This window comes from Paramormyrops kingsleyae, chromosome 9 (assembly GCF_048594095.1).
Source record: "Paramormyrops kingsleyae isolate MSU_618 chromosome 9, PKINGS_0.4, whole genome shotgun sequence".
Lineage (NCBI taxonomy): Eukaryota > Metazoa > Chordata > Actinopteri > Osteoglossiformes > Mormyridae > Paramormyrops > Paramormyrops kingsleyae.
This window is the reverse complement of record NC_132805.1, coordinates 8,197,802-8,217,078: the sequence shown is the minus strand read 5'-3', so window position 1 is coordinate 8,217,078 and position 19,277 is coordinate 8,197,802. Positions and strand designations below refer to the sequence as shown.

The 19,277-nt window shown below is 50.8% G+C and overlaps 1 protein-coding gene across 3 annotated transcripts in view; it reads right to left on the bottom strand.

The window, feature by feature from the left end:
• Positions 1 to 961: 961 nt before the first annotated feature.
• The window catches only part of LOC111844543 (mannosyl-oligosaccharide 1,2-alpha-mannosidase IC), a 94,733-nt gene continuing 76,417 nt past the window's right edge, over positions 962 to 19,277 (bottom strand). For all 3 annotated transcript variants that reach the window (XM_072716254.1, XM_023813092.2, XM_023813093.2), the window contains exons 5-12: positions 11,631 to 11,725; positions 9,483 to 9,606; positions 9,095 to 9,188; positions 7,717 to 7,832; positions 5,990 to 6,209; positions 4,140 to 4,312; positions 3,806 to 3,921; positions 962 to 2,891 (exon numbers count right to left, since the gene is read on the bottom strand). In XM_072716254.1, coding sequence (XP_072572355.1) covers positions 2,744 to 2,891; positions 3,806 to 3,921; positions 4,140 to 4,312; positions 5,990 to 6,209; positions 7,717 to 7,832; positions 9,095 to 9,188; positions 9,483 to 9,606; positions 11,631 to 11,725 — 1,086 coding nt within the window. In that variant the 3' untranslated portion in view covers positions 962 to 2,743. The remainder of the gene's footprint in view (positions 2,892 to 3,805; positions 3,922 to 4,139; positions 4,313 to 5,989; positions 6,210 to 7,716; positions 7,833 to 9,094; positions 9,189 to 9,482; positions 9,607 to 11,630; positions 11,726 to 19,277) is intronic.

The following is a 19,277-nucleotide window of genomic DNA, read 5'->3' as shown; positions in this document are numbered from 1 at the left end:
CTTTAAGAAAACCAGTTGTGATTGGTCAAGGTTGATCACATTGTGTGTGTTCTCCAATCCACTGGGGAAGGCAGTGATCACCCAATCATCGGCAACACCCCCCAACCAGAGTGTCAACAGCCGTCGGAGGGAGTCCAGGGGCTCAGCTCACTCGAGGGGCCGGACTCTGGCCCAGTCCCAGGGGAGACTGTGAATTCAGAAACACAGCTGCTACAACGGTGACATGTGACACAGCGAGTGCGAGCATCAAAAACACGTCTCCCTCATTTAACCTCTCGCCCCCCACCACATCTGTGGCACCAAGTAAAAGCCAGCTGATGTCATCACGTGAGCCAGGAGCCATATCAAAGGGGGGGGGTACTGCATGTCCACTGAGCAGAACTTCTTACACCAAAGCCTGTAAACGTATCTCCCAGTTCGGTTTTTGATTATGCCAAAGGCCGTCTTTAGCGTTCAGTCATCGTGCGTTAAGATGAACCTGCATGGAACCTGAGCAGAATTAAACATCTGCCCAGACAGGCAGCACGCTGGTACCTCCCTCCTCAAAGCAGCCGATGACTGTGCCCCCCCCCCCCATCTATAAACGCTTCCATCTCTTCATGGTCTGTCCACCACGTACTTACATCACTATCCCCATCAGAGCAAGATTCTCCACTTAAGCGAAACCCCCCCCCCAACCGCAAAGCCCCCACGGCAAGACGATGATGGTGGCAGGATGACCTGCGCACTGGCGGAGCAATCTGCAGATTCCTTCTGAGCAGAAGTGTACGGTCCATCTTGTCTCAAGAGCCCGTTCCGAATCGAACCACACGGACTGATACCGGACTCGCCAGTGGGCCTTAAATAAAGAGTGAGACACCTACCTGACAGTTTCAATTCGCTTAAAACCAGCGTTTCCAGGACAACACAAAAGCCCTCATTTCAGGAGACCGGCGAATGAAGCACTGCAGACACGCAGGAATGAACAAAGCCATCTTGTTTGAAATGTACAAAGCTGCACAGCGATTCACCAGTAGTGGAAAATATTCAACAACGGAAGAAAGGTGAAATTAACAATAAGAATAATTATCATAGCAATAGTAATCATGATTCAAAACTGAACTTTTTTACAGACACCTGAGGAAAAAAAACAAAAAAATGAAAAAAGCAAAGAATTGCATAATAAGAAACAAAACTATGCATTTTTAAAAATCAAGATAGATCAATAACTGGGTACATTCACACGGACCTGGGTATCTACGGCTCTGTGTGTGTGTGTGTGCGTGCGTGTGTGTGTGTGTGTGTGTGTGTGTGTGTGTGCGTGTGTGCGTGGTGCACAGTACTGGTGATGCCTGCAGTGATGAACAGCTTGCAGGACATCGGAGAGAAAGGCAGTGAGTGACAACGTCGATGACACCGTCACTGTCTTTCTGAACGACTGACCTGAAAAAAGCCTTTGTCCCCACCCGTTTCCAGAGGAAAAACCAGTACAGACGTTGTGAAAAGTACAGCGAGTGGCACACATTCTCTTTATAAGGTAACATTAACCATGTACAGCCATGGAAAAAATTAAGACCACAGCACAACTTTTTGTTTCACTCATTTCTCAATTTATGTCTGCGAATAACTTTTTGTTTTTCCAAACTGCAGCCTGGCTCCTCCCTGCTTCTCATTGATGAAGGGCTTCTTCCTTGCTTTTGGGACTTTTGCCCGATTTTTGCTTGGCAGTCCTGCTTCTAGGAGCCTGATACGATCCTGTCCTAGCAGTGCACTTCACACCTGCACTTAAAGTTTCCCGCTCCTTTTGAAGGTCACTTGATGTCATCCTCCGATTCATGAGAAACCGTCAGATAAGTTGTTGGTCATCTCTGGCATTATAAAGTCATTCCTGCCCTTTACCTGGCTGGTTTATGGTCGCTCCCAGTGTCTCCTGCTTCACCATATTCTTATGTACTGCTGCCTTAGAAATTTTGAACCTGGAAGCAATCTGCTGCTCAGCGTAGCCTTCTGTGTGTGTGTGTGTGTGTGTGTGTGTGTGTGTGCGTGCGTGTGTGTACATATGTATATAATGTTATATGTATAGCTAATTCATTCAAAGTTTCAAAGTGTGTGTTTTTCACATTTTGTAAATCCCATCAGATAAAAGCCAACATTCACCGAAGGCAACGGCAACAACAAAAGAGGGTGATTTTTGAGTAAGAAAAGATAAAATGTTAATAACGATGAGTAAACCTTTGGTCAGATAACAAGCGCTACGGAAAGGAGAAAGAGCATGAAGGAATCCACCAAACCACTGCACGGGGCCCAGGGGGGCCCGGGGGGGCTCGGGGGGGGCTGGAGAAGGAGGGGGGCACGTAAAAGCCTCAGTGATTTATCGCCATCTGACAATACTGCCGCCATTTCTGCGAGAGCCCCCAGACTGGGAGCTGCCAGCCGCCCAAATATTGTTTTCCTCATGGAGGAAGGAAGGAAGGAAGGAATGAAAAAGGTGCTATCTATTTTTAGTATTTTTCTTGTTTTTTTCCATTTCCTTGTCAAAGTCTCTGATTGTCCACCGAAAATAATACCGGCGCCCCCTGCAGGACAAAACATCCGGGCTCAGGAAAAAGATCACAGCATAGCGACGAGGTCCTTCGCAGGAGAGGGACCAGAACTGGGAACACGGCCTCGTGGTTTCGGCTCATTCAGCCGCCGGCTGGTCGGAGGGGACGGCCGGGACCAAGCTGGGGGGGCGTGGGAGGGGGCAAGCTGGTGGGCTGTGCTATTAAGGTCCCGTAGCTTCGATGCCCGGCGCTCCTCCCCGCTCTGGAGAGCAGTTCTGCCGGATGATGGGCAGGGGGTGGGCCTCTGTGTTGAACACCCAGTCATCCAGGGACAGCAGGTCATCATCGGAGAAGAGCAAATAGAGGTACCTGCACAGGCAGATGGCGACAGGGTAAGGACGAGGACACAGCCGGCTTTCTGCTCCTCACACGCACGTCATCCTGCTGCCTCCACAAACTTAACCTCCACCTTGTGAGAGAGGAGATATCTGCCCCCACCAGGTCCCTGTGCCCCCCCCCCCCCCCCCCAAGCGGGCAACAATAATCAACCTCTCAGTTGTTCTCATTCAACATGACGCTTTATGATGATCCGCTTTAGCGATTACTTATAGGGTGGTTATTGCCGTACTTACTATTCTAATAATGTAAAGGCATAATCGGTTTAGAACAGAAGCTGCTAAATATTTTATTTGTACTTTATTTGCTGCAGTATATTAAATAATAATTAACTGTTTAATTAGTTTTCTGTCGGGGTTGTATAATCAATCCATCCATCTTGGAAGTCTGGGGTCGTTGGCCATGATATAACCCTTATTTGTTGCATTGTTTAGTAGTTTCTTATTTATAAACACTTTTTATGAATCATTAGAAGTTATGGCTCTTATTAGTAAGACCGATGATGTTGTTGTTACTCTCCTAATTAAATATTTCAGTGTGAGTACGAGGGGGTCACTCTTCATGTGGCCTTAATGAGCACCAGAGGTACCAGCTGTGTTCACGTCGTCTGTGCTGGGCGAATTGAGTCATTCAAAGAGCCCTTCGGCTTAATTATTCAGCTGCAGCAGTATCTGTTTATATGTATATATTTCTTATAAATGCGATGTGAGAGTCAGCAAGACTCATTTTTTTTTATAACCCTTTGTTTCTCTTCTGCTGTGTGTATTTTTGTATTTTTTTTTTTGTTTTATTCATGAATCTTGGCTTATTAGATACTAATAACACACCTGCTTCCCTGAGTTCCTCGTAAAATGACCCGTAAAAAGGTTAGAGCCGGAGACACTCACTTCAGCGTCTCCGCCAGGAAGAAGCTCTGCTGCATGTTGTCGTGACTCGGCGTCGTGGCGTACACGTCCCTGATTCCCGAGAAGCCGGACTCGACGCGGCAGTGTTGCTCCAGGGCCTGTAGGGGGCGGGGCAGAGCAGAACACTCTCGTCATTTCCTTTAGTGAGCCAAGTATACGGGACGGCAATGGTCTGTCTGCCACTGATGGGGAAGTCTCTCTTTTAACATCATGGCGAGTTCCCAAATGGAGGAGTGTGGTGGTTCTGGTATCATGCTCAGACTCTCTCTCCATGCGCAGAACCCTGTAATGTGACCCCACACGTCACATGACTCACCTCCACGGCCTCCCAGCCCCACTGGCGGTACTTGGGGTCGTGTGTCATCCTCCACATGTACATGTAGCTCTCGACGACCTCGGGCCGCAGGATGTAGTACCTGTCGCTCAGCCGGGTCGCCGTAGCTTCCGTGCCCCCGTCGAAGCGGAAGGCCTCCGGGCCCAGCTTGGTGGCTGAGGGGACGGTGACAGACAGACACCAGGAGCACGGTCAGGTTTAGCTGTTCCATCCAAACCCTTTTACAAGCCTCTTTAGGGTCCAAACCCTTAACTGGGATCTTCCTGCTGGCCAGGAGTCTGTAACACCTCACGTTCCGGTTCCCTATTGACGTCAGCCCATCGCCGCCCCCCCATAATGGCAGCCGGGGTCCATGGAAGGAGAAACTGCCACATGCCTTCGTAAAACCGTCACCACGCCAATAAAAGGCCTCCTGAAATGGGGGGGGGGCATGGCAGTGGGAGAGCAACTGCAGCACAATGACTCTGTGATTACCTTCAAGATAAATATCTATCTATCTATCTATCTATCTATCTATCTATCTATCCGTCCGTCCGTCAGTCCATTCGTCTGTCCGTCCGTCTACCCAAATTACTAAAAGTTGCTTTGGCTAAAATCGTCAGGTAAATGAGTAAATGTCCGTCCTTCCAAGAATGGAGAGTGTCTTTTTTTTACAGAATGGTGTCTGAGCGACGCGTGAGCAGGCCGGCACTGGACTGGGGAGACAGCCGGGTCTGGAAGGGGGCCCGTTTCCTCCCGGTTCAGCGTGCATGTGGGTGCCTCACAGAACCTGCCCGCCTGCTGCTGCGGAGATTCGGCTCGTGCTCCTGATCGTTAGCAGATAAAAGGCAGATCCCCCCCCCCCCCCCCCCCGGCCAGCCACCTTTGAAATGCTAACAACTGTCACCGCTGCCGAGGACCTTCTTGTTATTCATCAGAGCCGCCACCCTCACCGCCGATCGCCGTCCATCTGCTGCCCCCAAAGCTGCGGGAGGCTGCAGCGACCTCGCCGGCGTCTCTGAGCATGACCCCTGGCTGTCCGGTTCCGTGTCGGGGGGGGGGGGGGGACACTAATGTTTCACTCCATGCCATGAAGCTGTTTCTCTTTGAAGTCAGGGAGGAACGTGCTGTAAAATTTGGACTGACTACTGATGTTTGTTTTTTTTATATTGCCCCCCCCCAATGCCATACCAACCCCTTGGGTGTCCCCCCCCCAACCCCCGATATGCAAACAGATGCTCCTTTCTTGGCTCCTTCTTGCCATGGCGACTCTGAGACCCGATAACGAGATCTGTGCCACTGGTCCAATATCTGGACATGCCACGCAGCTTACTGGTATCCTTTTCCCCTCCCACCCCCCATCTCACCCCATTGCTACCCCTCCACTCCCCCCGCACGGACAGTTATCTGCCAAGAAGTGAAACGGCCGCCAGATGAAAGGTAAGTGCAGGCGGAAGCTAGAATGCAGTGCGTCACATGACCTCCAGCGGAGCAGAGCAGCGGCCGGGAAGCGGGCTGAGGCGGTATGGCGAGATCAAAGCCGCACGCCGGCAGGCTCGCCACGGTTACGGCCGCGCTGGTTTTGATCTCGGCCGTCCGCGTGGCGTGATGCACCGACCACTCAAGGCACTGTGAGCGGCGCTTCCTGAACGCTTGGTCGCTCTAAAAAATACAGCATGTGGCATCTCAAGGGAGGCCGATAAGGAGAATCACACACCGCGAGCAGTTACCGCGGGAGATGGGGGCTGCCAACCATGTGACGTTTACCATGTGATGCACACCTGCTCCATCCACTGACCTGTCAGGGCTACCACCCGCTAACCATGTGACACACGTTTGCCCCGCCCACTGACCTGAGCGCTTGTAGGACTCATGGCAGGTGTGGGTAATTTCGGCAGCCAGGTCCAGGTAGTGCTGCCTCTTCTCGGGCTGCCCGTCGTCGGCGCCGATCGCCACCATGCCGCCGGAGAAACAGGCCAGGTGGCCCATCTTGTGGTCCAGGATGCCACCCCTCCACTCCGCCAGGTAGGTCAGGCCCCCGGGGGACTTCTGCACCAGGTTGGATTCTATGGCCTGTGAGCCAAGAACACAAGAGCGCAGACTTTCTGGAGCACTGCCCCCTACCTGAAAGGGACAGCCCCCCCTCACCGTGCATGGCGGAACATGCCTGGGGAAACGCGGGTGCGTGTGCCGCTATAAATTTCCTTGACACACGGGTCGTTCTCTTCGCGGTGCTTCAAAGCGAGCATTTGGGAGAGTAAACACAGAGGAAGCCGGCAGAAATGCGACAAATCTGCATATTCAGGCCACTTGCTTGCACCTCGGGTGTGCCTCTGCCTTGGGGCTTTGTGTCAGGACAGAGCATCCCCCCCCCCCCCCCCCGCCCCCCGGCTCCCTACTGCCAACACTTCAAATGACCGGGGGGGTGCTACCCGAAATCGCACAACAGTGGTGCTCAATTATTTTCCATCAAAGTTCCAAATTCCATCAGCAACACAAAGCCAAGGTCCACTGCACCTGAAAAAAAATTCTGGAATTGGGGGCGGATGCAGGATGGATTTCACTAGGTCTGGATTAGATTGTATTTTGGTCCAGGTGTGAATCACGGGACGCCAATTGAGTACCCTTGTCCGAGACTGTGGGGGTGATGGATGTACTGTAGGTGGAGGGGGATGGAAGGAGGTGGAGGGAGGTGGAAGGAGAAGGTAGGAGGTAAAGGGAGATGGAGGGAGAATGAAGAAGAGAAAGGGAGGTGAAAGGAGATGGAGGGAAGTGGAGTGAGAGGTAGGGAGGTGGATGAAGCTGAACAGAGATGAGGGAAAGAGAGGTCAAAAAGTGACCAAACTTTGCAGCCAGGCAGAGTGAGCCCTCTGGCTTTTTTAAGAGATCAGAATCTCTCTCTTATTATTAATTCATTTTATTATAGGACCATTACATTCCTCAAGGGCTGGAACACACACGCCTAATTAAAACCTGTTTGCGCTAATTATAGAGTGAAATAATTGAAAATAATGTGTTGCCTCATACAGTATCTTCATTAGAATTTGCTTTTGCACCAGGGCAGGAAGTGTTGGGCGGAACGGCCCGGATGCTCCTGGGCTAATTATTTCTAGGATGGCTCTGAGAAACAGATGATTTCCTTCCTTACGATTCCATGCTTCCAGCTGGATACATAACAAGCAGAGAAACACGGAGACTCCCTCCCGGCACAATGGAATCATTCACGCCCAAGGTTTGCCTAGTGATGGGCCCCCCCAACACACTGGGCTGCCCCTTTATGACTATAATAGCCTGTTTTATTTGTTTTTACCACCCCCTACTCATTCTGCCTGCCGCTCTGTGCTCGACTGGATGGCTGAGTGATCAAATCAAGGGTCGGTCAAGGTCATAGATCACATGACCTGAGGGACCATCAGTAGTATCTCTGTTTCAAACAGCATAAACGAAGGATCTGATAAAAACATACCTCACCTCATCACATGTGCCCTCCCACATCCCACACCCTACCTGCCCCCCCCCTAGGGTGCAGGTCTTCCCACCTTACTGCCCCTCGCCCCCAAAAACAGCCCACGGGTCGCACCTCCAGCGCACTGTAATACATCTTCTTGGCCTCCTCATCCTGCTTGTCGGACATCAGGTAGGACTTGATGAGATACTCGTAGAAGCTGTCCCCCAGCCCGCCGACAGACACGTGATCTGAGGAAGGGGAATTCAGATGCCTGAGCCTGGCATATGCAGAAGGGCAACCCTGAGATTCAGCTAACACAACACGACCATCCATCCATCATTTATGGATTTTTAAGGTGCAACTTCAGGGCTGCAGAGTCGGGGCCAGCGGAAGACAAGATCTCTCGGTACAGAAAGTTATGGTTCATCTGAGACCTTAACATCTCCCAAAATGTGGGCTTGCTTCTCTCACATGGCCATTCTGCCCAGATTAAAATGCTGGCTGCATGTTGGGAGACTCCCCCCCCCCCCCCCAACTGCCCACAAAAGGTTATCTGCTGGACGTCAGCTTGACCTTCACAATGAGATCTGGGCAGGTCTTCCCTCATCCCCGAGGCATTTGGCCGATAAGACTCAACCTTTTATCGCTCATCCCTTTTCGGGCCAGCAATTAAGCTGAATAACTGTCTCCGGTCCAAAAAGCTTCTTGCATTGGAGAATACGAGACGATTCATTTTCTGGAGCAACAACATGCGAGACGGAGTCAAATCGAACGGATAAGAGACAAGGACTTTCAGTTCCAGTGAGCATTAAACCGGAGGTCTCCGTGGGGATTTTAGCCTCGCCAGATCCCCCCCCCCCCACCATGTTTTGGCTCCGTCCAATCCGTGGCCGTCTCCCCAGTAACTACGGTGCAGCATTAAATGAGCTGGCAAGTGGGACCGCTCTCGCAGATGGGGGAAACTGGGTCTTAACGCCGGCTCTGTGATTTGCTTGGATGCCCGTCGCACTGCATTCAGGCGAAACAGGCAGCAGGGGCTGCGATCCCAGCGATCCGGCCAGGTAGGTGTCTGCTAGCGGGGGGGATTGTCAGAGTAACAGAGCGTGGATGCTGTCGATAGGTCTGGCGGTCTGCAGAACGCTGGGGGTTTTGGCGAAGGGTTGGGTTAATGTCCAAAAATTAAGTATATCCTTCTGAAATGCGGGGGAAAAAGTTTTCTCAATTTAAATTCATTTTACATAAATTATGTGTTGGGATGGTAAAAAGCACCCCCACACACACATGGTATCATGGTTAAACTTATTAAATCTGGCTAGCTGTTTGATTCACTGCCAGCACCAGCCTGCCACATTTTTGCATGATGTGAACCAGTCCGTGGACATCGAACGTTTGGGAATCGCTAGGATTCGAGGATTCAGCAAACAGAATGGAAGGCCTTGTTAGACCATTCTGTTTTCAGTCTGTACATCACCAATGGCAGTCGCTGATATCCCGGCGTTTCCATACTCACGCTGAACCCAGTTGCCGGTGGCCGGACTCAGGAAGTTTGGGTACAGTCCGTGTGGCTTCTCGATTTTGTTCAGAAGCTTCCGGATGTTCATCACCTAAAGAAAAAAAAAAAACGCGCAGGCATGAGAAAACCCTTCTTGAACGTTTTTCTCTTGTGGGCCTCCTGGAGACAAATATTACAGCCCTCAGTAGATGTGACAGCAAAGTATTTTGTGTAGATGAAACAATGCAACATCGAAAGCGAGACATTAAAAGAAAACAAGGATTTCAGACTGAGCCAGTTTCATCTGCACAAAATGACATTCTGCAAAGAAACTGTCTCGCTGATAACTTTCACAGCCTCCTCCATAACTTCCTGGAAGTGTCTGATGAATTATGGGATGACTCACCTTCTCGGTGAAGACAGGATTGCCCGTGAGCTCGGACAGGTGGACGAACTCCAGGTGCAGGGTTCCGAACTCGGCCAGGATGCTGCTGCCTGCAGAGGCCCAACCCCAACTCCAACTGGTGCCGCTGGAACAGAGTCGAGGTGGGACAGGGCCGTCACGCTCACGCGTGAAGCCCTCGGCGGCCTGGAGCTCGCCGTCCGACCTCCTGCTAAGCTTCCGGCAGGACCCCTCCACTGCGATGGCTGACACTGATCTCCTTCCTTCCACAACGATTCATTTCTCACCGTTTCCTCGGTCTGTCTGCCCAAGCTCGGCCTCAACTGTCAGTGCTTTGGCTGGGCCAGACCTGGTAAATGTCACTTGATGGTCCTCACAATTAAAAAACATGCCTACTTGCTAATTATTGGGAAACCTGCTGGACCAGCCCCCCCGATTTCCCTGGAATTATAACTCTCATCTTCAGCTAAGTCTGTGTCTCCAGTTTTCCTGGAGGGTGGAACATGAATCTGATTCAAATACGGCATTAAGGGGCAGAGAAACATTTCCAGACCGGCAATCGCACACAGAAACGCCCCGGCGTGCATTAGAAACCAGCTCATGATTAGCAGCCCAAGTCAAAGCGACACGCACGAGTGCGGCGGGGAAATCAATCAGCAGGCAGAGCGATGGCTCCACCCACCTCCACCATTGTAGCCTTAATCCCCCCCCCCCCCCCCCGCCACCCCCATCTAATCACAGGCAGAGGAAACACCGAGTGCCATGGAAGGACAGGAAAAAGGGGCTGTTACACATTGAAGTATAGACAGAGAGGTGGGGGCTGACGGAAGAGGGCCCCCAAGAAAAGGTCACAAGCTCGCCTGCACCGTTGGGGGAGGGGTCGGCGGTCGCCCGTTCTGTGACATTCAGAATAATGTGACTCATCACCACGTTGACCTCCGATAACATCCAGAACTCATCGCCAGCCCAGTCAGTAGACGACCGCCGGCCCAGCGATGCAGCTCAAAACAATCTGGACCGAACCGAGCGGAAAGGCGACCCTCTAGAAGGTAATGGAGCGGGATCCCACAGCCAAGGCCGGCTGCCAGATGCGTGTCCCGCGGACTGAGGACATGGAGACAGGTGCCGGAAAGAGCTGCGGTTCTGAGCACCACTGCAGCATCACTAAACAACGCAAAAGAAGCCAAGACTGGACCATCGTATACCGGGTGGAGAACACGGTCAGATGATCACCATGAAGCCGGGCCAAAGAGAAGCTTGGATCTCCATCTCCATGGACGGTGTCAGAGCCAACATCCTCTCCAGAGTGCCCCCTCCCCTGTCACTCACTGATTCAAAGTATATCATTGGCTACTGAGAAGGTTGGTCCCTCCATATGAATTATGCCCCCCACCTTGAAAAATTCTGGAATCTCCTCTGCTTAGTTCCTGACTGACTTCACTAACCAGAGCAGACGGGCCCATTAAGGGGGTCAAGGCAGCTAAAATCACAGCCAATGCTTGCAGCCCAAAGAACACGCATTGCATTCTGGGTAGAGGAAGGTGGAGACGAGATCTCGGAAGCTGCCTGGTCTCGACGGCTGGGGGGTGGGAATAAATGGACTCTGACCACATGGGGTGAAATTTCTTACCCAGCATGTGTGTATATGTGATTGTGAGTGAGTGTGTTTGCATGAATAAGTGAGTGAGAGTGTGTGTGTGTGTGTGTGTGTGTGTGTTTGAGATTCACAGTCCGACAGTGTGGATCTGGTGGGATGCACAGGCAATGGATTTTTCTTTGTTACTGTCACGGTGGTTCTGGCCCATCTGGATCACAGACCCTCGTTACCTATCAAACTGGAATCATTTCTGCAGTCGGTTAATTAAATTTGCCGGCAGCTGTCCGAATGAGCTGGCGGGCTAATTGGGAGCAGGTGGGTGGCGGGGGTGCCAACGCCAGCGAAAGCACAGCGAGAGGAACTGAAAAGCAGTGAGCGGCAGCTGCTTTACTCCGATCCGCATAGCTGCCGCCAACCTGACCCCCCAGGACACAAATCGCCAATTAGCGCTTTTACTCGCGAGGATGTAGGGTCAAAAATGTAGCCGGGCAGTTGTGGTGGAACATGGTGGTGTAGGGTGGCGGGGGTGGCATGCGGGCAAGGCTGCAACTCACCTGCCCAGGTTGATGACCCCACGTGGGATGCCAGTGGGCGTGTTGAAGGCGGGCAAGAGCTTGTCGCCCAGCTCCAATACCTTCCTCTTGAAGACCTGCACGGGGGACAGAAACAGAGCTCTTGTTTTGAGAAGTCGGTGGCTCGATGAACGGGGGCTCCCCGGGAAAGGTGCAGGGACTGGCACAGCACTGGGCCACCCCCGCTGCCCGCTGTCGCCCACGATAAACCGCCTCATTACCTCGCGGGCAGCAGACTGCCAGCGCTGCCTGGGCGGGATTAAAAGCTGTCTCGTTGATGCAATCCGCAGCGGCACAATGAAACAGGCCGAGCTCCTCGGAGCCATTAGGGATGGCCACTCTTCATCTGGAGGCGGGGTTAATGCCACCCCCCCCCCCAGGGCCAGGCGGCACTGAAGGGCAGGAACGGAAGCAGCCTACTCCAGGTCACATGACCAACCCTCTGCAAAGAGCGACCTTCATTACTTCCTGTGTCAACCTTCCACTAGGCTTAGGCACTAATTTTTCATACTGACATATCACATCATGGTATGTTCTAAAGCAACAGGCAGCAGGGGGTGCGGTTGACTTGATGAAAGTACCGTGGTATACCATAGTACTGGGCACCAAAGCCTATCCTCCACCTTCCCAGTCTGCTGTTCGGAATATGCCAGATAGAAGTAGGCCAGAGCTGGTGAGACAGAAGGTGCTCAGTGCCCATTCCTGAGGACGTCCAATAGACAGGCTTAGCTTCCATCGACGCACCACCAGCAGAACATCTGCCAAGCATTAGATGTTTCCCCCAAAAGGCATTATTTAAATCACGAAGGACATCAGGCCAGGAGCTGAATTCCATCACACTTCTCGTAAAACCGAGCGCTGAGAGATTTTCACAGGGATGACGTGTGATTCGCCCGCTTTTTAGCATTAACATCAGGAACATCGTTGACGGCCCACACAGTGAAAGAGGGGCACCATTGGAATGGCGTCAGAACAGATGATTCTACTAGGTTATCTTTGGATAAGCATCTGCTAAGTGGAGCCGTGCACGAATGCCCAGGCTCAAAGCCCACCTCGCTACGGCCGCTTTGCTCAGTTTTTCCCATCCACGCTTCTCCCAGATCCTCCACCCTCCTTTGCTGGGGATTTGCACCTGCAGTCCCACCTCCCCAGCCCTTCTGCCTGATTTGCACGGTGCATCTTCACAGGCCACGCTGACACGCCATCTGATGCGATGAAGCGGGAACCTGCGCTGAGGCCGCAATGCGATGAAGCGGGAACCTGCGCCGAGGCCGCAATGCGATGAAGCCCGCAGGATGGGTGACGACCCTCCTGTTAGTGTTCCTAGGATTCTCACACTGCCACGGAATATCCAGCATCTTAGGAGAGAGACCCCTATAACCTGCTGCTGTATTTTACTCTGCCCCTGGTTAAATGTGCGGTACCGGTGCTGTATGGTACCGTTCTCTCAGGGGGTATTTCTAGGTAACCATGTTGGCGTGAGGGTCAATTATGAAACATCCTCATTTGGTGTCAGAGGACGGCATTCCTCTCTTGGCTGGGACTCCAGCACCTGGCTGATGTAGTTCTGCTTTCACCAAGCTCACACTGGGGCCTGGAGCCACCAAGATCCATGTTTAAATCCTGGTTCTGCTAAGACCCATGTCTGGATTCATGTTCTGCGAAGATCCATGTCAGACTCCCAGTTCCACCAAGCTTCCTGCCTGAATCCCAGTTCTTCTAAGCTCTATTCTTGAGTCCTGGTTCCTCCCCGCTCCATCCATACGTCCTGCATCCACAATAAGTCAACTCTAAACATCCAACAACCTACAGGATTCTCTCTGTTCTTTTACTATCTCCTCGAGCCTGACCTCTACGTGGTACCTTTAGGTTAATCAGCTTGTCCCTGAATTCATACCGGGTGAGTTACTCCACACATTTCAAAACCGCCTCTGTGAGCCAAACCGCCTCCCTTCGTTATACCATACAAATGTGAGTCTGTAGAAACATCAAAAGCTTTAACTTTTACCAGCACAAAGCTTGGTACAGCTCCCCTTCAAAGGCGCGGAGTCAAGGCAGACCAGTGATGACATTAAACAAGCTAGAACTAATGATCATCACACACAAGCCAAGTTCTCTCTCAGGAAACGCTGCCAGATGCAAACAATTAAGGACAAAAGTGTAAACGAACTCTCAGCCGGCTTAAGGTAACAAACGAGTTGCTAACTATTCCGTCATGGCTGCAGGAAAACCGAATTACCTAGAAACGCAGCCTCAAACCTGGTCTGATTTGATTGGCTCGGACCGGTCACATGACTTGACAGCATCGTGATGAAACTAGTGAGTGCTCGCTGTTTGTGAAGTATATGTTAGAGAGTTGTGTTTTCACAAGACATGGAGACGCAGCTCAGCATCTTTCAGATAAAGCCTGAAAATATCGAATGGGTTTAGAAATCTGTCTTATTCTGAACACAATAAAATGCTGAGTCAGCCACTCACACAGGCACATACGCTGAACCCAGCTCTGACACGGGGCACATTCCCCTTGCTGAGGACCACCTGGGACTCAGGACTCTCTCGGTGTCCCCTGCAGCAAACACAAGCCTCCGGAAACTCAGTTCCCCATTAGTGATGCAACATAGGCCACTGAGTTCCATTTATGCACATAGAACACCTTCTCCTTCTCCCCCCAGCTGAAAAAAGGAATTGCAAAGCAGAAGAAAAAAAGAGAGGTTTAATAAAAAGAAAAACAAACCCCGTGTGATGCAATCGGAATCGACTTCTTTAACGCGATGGCGGCGGTGGATGAAAGGACACCTCCCAATGATTTTATTGTAACTCGCTCTCTGGAAACATAAGCTGTTTAAAAATTCCCTGTCAGAGATTCCTCCTGTCCTTCAACCCTTGTGCTTTGATGTCCCCAAGGGAGGGGGTTAGAGGGGGCTTGGGGGTTAAATCAGGGCAAGCCCAAGGCAAAAACGCACGTGTCATTAGATGACCAAGCCCTGTAGCATGAATGCTTGCATTTCATTTGCTTCAGCTATGCACAAAGTTTGCATGTTGACTGTTTCATCCTGCAGTGCAGTAAGACTGGGACACTCATTCCTACAAAAGAGCTGCCCCTCCCCTCCGCCCCCTCCCCCCACCCCACCACACCCCACCCTAGGTTTTAAAGCTCACATACAGCCTCAGGCTGTTTTCAGAAGCTGCACATTGAATAACTGCTGTGTTTCACTGGCGATCTCACTGCATCTCACTGCGGCTGTTTTCTGACTGACTGCTGGAACTCTGTGCCCATACCTGACAGACCGCTAACCGCTGACCTCTGCGTTCAAGGTCAAATAAAATTCTAAGCAACGGTTAACATGGTCCAGCCATTAGCACTAATACTGATCTGCAAATAGACTTATGCACCTTCAAAAATAGCAGTCGGCGACTTTCATAAGGAAGCAGCCAGTATATATATAACAATAATGATACATTATTAGAGTTACATTAGAGTTATACAGCTTTTCAAAACCCAAAGATTCGAACAATATTCAGCCTCACAAAGCATTTTCAATTTATTCTAAGCCAAGGAATATAACGCCTTTGCTGTTTTTATGTAGCAGACATTATCCAAATCCGAAGTGATGTATATTTTTTGTTGAGAAAGCAGGGTCACACAGTCCCTGGGGCAACAGGGGAGTAAGGGCCTTGCTCTGGGGCGCTATGAAGAAGTCACTCTGTTGTCTCTGAGATTTGAACCAGCAACCTAACCCCCCCGAGCCACAGATCAGCTCCCGCACCAAGCTGAACCCGAGACAGACCCAAGAACAGCAGCTCCCCTGTGTCGCCACACCCGCCAAAGCGCATACAGACCCCGTGTCCTGCACCAACCCAATAAGCCGCAAACCTGCCTCCCCACGGCCCAGGGCACGCCGGCTGTTTGTGAGTTTATGAGTATAATTTCTTTGCCCAGCCAGACGGCAGACAGAGATACATTATGCATAATTTATCATAAGTGGTCTCACTCGAGAGACAAAATGCTGAAAAAGATCAGATGAATTAGATATGAACCTTTCTCGGCAAACAGCATCAAAGCTACATTTACTATCAAAATCTAATATATTAGAAAAGAAACAAGCAAAGATGGATTACACAAACTTCCTGTGGAAAAATGACTGTACGGCTTAATAATTATATCTGGAACAAATGTTACTTCATGTGTTTAACTTTCACAAGGTGTTCGTACATATAAATTGCTTCCTAGTTTGTCGGGATAATATATGCGGCAGTCTGTGTATCTATTGCTCTTTCCCGATGTAATTCTGCAGCATGTCAGACTGAACAAAGAGCTCCTCTTCTTTATTAATCAGTGTCGTAACTACGGCTCAACCAAGTACAGAAGGACCTCTCGGTGTTCCGGGTAGGCGAATGTATCAAAAGTAAAGGCACTCGCGGATCCCGACCCATGTGATCCGCTCAATGAGACAGTATGCTTGTGCTTCTACTGCCTGTCATCAGGTGGCGCTGTCTGTTACACTACAGCACAAAATTCCTCTTCTCTTTTTACATGCATTTTTTATTATGCGTATATTTATTGCACATACTTTTCTAAACCTTGAACCAGTGGCCATGTATTACAATAGAGACAACGATATTAATATTCAAAAACAAATGTTGTATTTAAAGAGTGAAATGATTAAATATTAATTGACGGCTTTAAACATCAGAGTATTTGCTCATGCGGGGTGGAAGTGAGCACAGAGCCCGGGCGTGTGCTTGTGTGGGCAGGATGAACGGGATTCTGGTGCCTTTCCCTGGGGGAGCCAGAATCTGGGGAGAGTTAAAACCCCATAAAGCATCGCTGGGGCAAATCTTCCCACGATGACAACAGAAAATCGAGCCCAGGCACAAGAGAACCAGCCCACCTTTCTCCTGCATTACCTGTCACTGGTGGGGGGTGGGGGGGGGGGGCGTTCATCAGATTGTGGTTCTCTTACGCACGCCGGGCCCCCTTTTGGGACAGATGACATCAGAGCGGAGAGGCTTTAAAGCCAGAGTGCGAATGAAGAGCTTACGTCTCATGCACACACACACGCCCACGGACGCAGGAAGCAGCAGGAGACAGAGAATTACATTAACCGCACACGTTGATTAAATAAGATAAATCAAAATCAAAAATCACATCTATGCAACGGAGTTCATTTCCTCGCCCCAAATAACTTCTGTAAGCCCAAGCAGAAAGATGGGAATCTGGAGTTTAATGGGACCTCCCCCCCCCCCACCCCGCCATAGCTAGAACAGCAGCAGATTCACATATAAACCACGGTGCCACGAAAACGGCGATGCAGGGGTGTGAGAGCAGGATGGGGGGGCATTACTGCGCCCATCGCCATGCCGACGTCGCCCTTCCTGCTTGTAAATATCACACAGCCCCCCAAAAGTCTCACTCGCAGGGATATTAACTTTATGCACAATCTGTTGTTTTCTGCAATCTAGTAAACGTAAAGGAAACTACTAATTACTTTACAGAGCAGTCTTGCTGCCGGCGGGGGGGTTACTGCCCACAGAAATACCGCCTGTGCCCCCCCATATTGCACAAGCATAGGCGATGAGTCCTTTGCTTCTTGTGATGAAATGATCCTTTATTCGCCATTTGCACAAGTATGAGTACAGATACACTGGAATGATTTGCATAGCATATTCCATCTTGCTCCTCTTTGAGACACACAAACAGATGAGAAGAATTTTTGGAATCTGAGCACAAGGTCAGTCACTTACCTGGCACTCCGGGAGCTCACCTCGGCCCCCAGCTCGTAAGAACAATGCCCCCCCCCCCCCAACCCGCTAGCCAGACGGTCAGGTGGCCGGCCAGCGGGGTAAATAGTGACATTTGCCTTCTCCGACACGCTGTGGTCCACGCTCGCTAATCCCCACCTACAAGCAACGCCGCTTAAAAGCCCAAAACTCTGGCATGGCACGGCGTGGCGTGGTCTGTGGATGTGCAACCTGGTCCAAAGCCGCTGTGCCCGCAGCCTATCGAGGCATCCGGCCACCAAACGATGGCAGGGAGCAGCCAGACGGGCTCCGGCAAGCCTTTACACTCACCGGGGACTCCTGCAGCGATTCCAGGGCCAAAACGAATGTAGGACCTGGTGATACGGTTTATTTCTGAGCACCTTGGTGACGCCCCGCTCTTCCTCTGAAGACGGCTTGGCACCGCCTGCTCCCCTGCACTCGCTCGCATTCGGCAAGTTGTGTCCCCGTGGCCGCCATCGAATATTAGCTTCACAAATGGCCCCAGCCATATGCCGTTCAGATATGCCTTGTCGCCATGGTTTCACATCGGCGGCGTGGTATCGAGTTCCACACAGAGCACCAGGTCAGATTCATCAGACTGATTTCACAATGCTATTAATTCTGAAGCGTGACGACACCCGGAAAACAGGGTCTCACACGACACAAGAACATCAGAGCTTCCCTCTGATGTCTATGACGTCCTTCAACTACAGCCGATGCAACGTCCATCTTCTGGGGAACCAAAACAAAGGACTCCGGATCGAACCCCCTTGCGTCGCCATGGCGTTCGATCCCAGCAAGCAAACGTGCGTCCTGTTTCTGTTTCTGCTTGTCCTTTGCAACGATGAGGCTGTAGATCAAAAAGTTCAAAACCCAGGACTGGCTGCTTAACCTTAATACGAGGTCATCGTCGGAAAGACAGGAACACATAGAAATATTAAATTGTAAAGTACATATTCTGCGGCGGAATAATGTGCCAGGGAGCTTCTGAATAATGAGAGTAATCATCATTGTAATAATATCCTGCACACAGCGAGCATGACCCCAAGGACTGCCCAGAGACGGCTTGACTGTGTGAAACCCTCCCTGCCCGCCTTGCCGGGCATAAAAGGCCACCTCCCATTTCAGGAGGCCTGCAGGACGCCGTGACCTCGAATGCAGTCGGAGCTGATGAATCCTAGCCTGCTGGCTTTATGGCACACAGGGGAGACAGAGGAGGGAAGGGAAAGGTGGGGATCATGCATCTGTGGTGCTCTCTGGCGAAGGAGGACGCGGATCAAACCCCTGACTCTCAGGCATGGAGACGTACTCGTGGGTGCGCTCAGTTAGCAAAGGCTAACCTTTAGCAAATACACCAGGCCTGACTGGGGAAACTGGGAGGACAGGCTGCCTTTAAAGAGGGTAACATTATCCAATGCTTCTGTCTATCAACTACACACCTGCTTCTGAGCAGCAACCATGGACCTGAGCTACAAGGCAGTGGCAGAGGGGCGTGTCAAACTCCACAACCAATTGTACTGCAGGGTTGATAAAGGGGGCGTGTCTTTACTTAGAACCAGACCAATGACACTGCATGTGGGCTAACAGGGGCGTGTTCTTCTCCTGATCTACACCACCAGTCGAAGGTTTTTGCACACACTGAAATGTTTTACATTTGCATGTTACTCACTTAACATTTAGTAAAAATACACTCAATATTCTTTGCTAACGAAATTTACAGTATGTTCGCCATTTATTAGCAAGAAAATGTCATATCTTTGATTCATCAAAGTAACTTGCTCCAGCAGTTATAACTGCAGAGAGAATTCGAGGCCTTCTTTCCAACAGGGGACATTACATACTGCTCTGTTTCATGGGATAAAACAG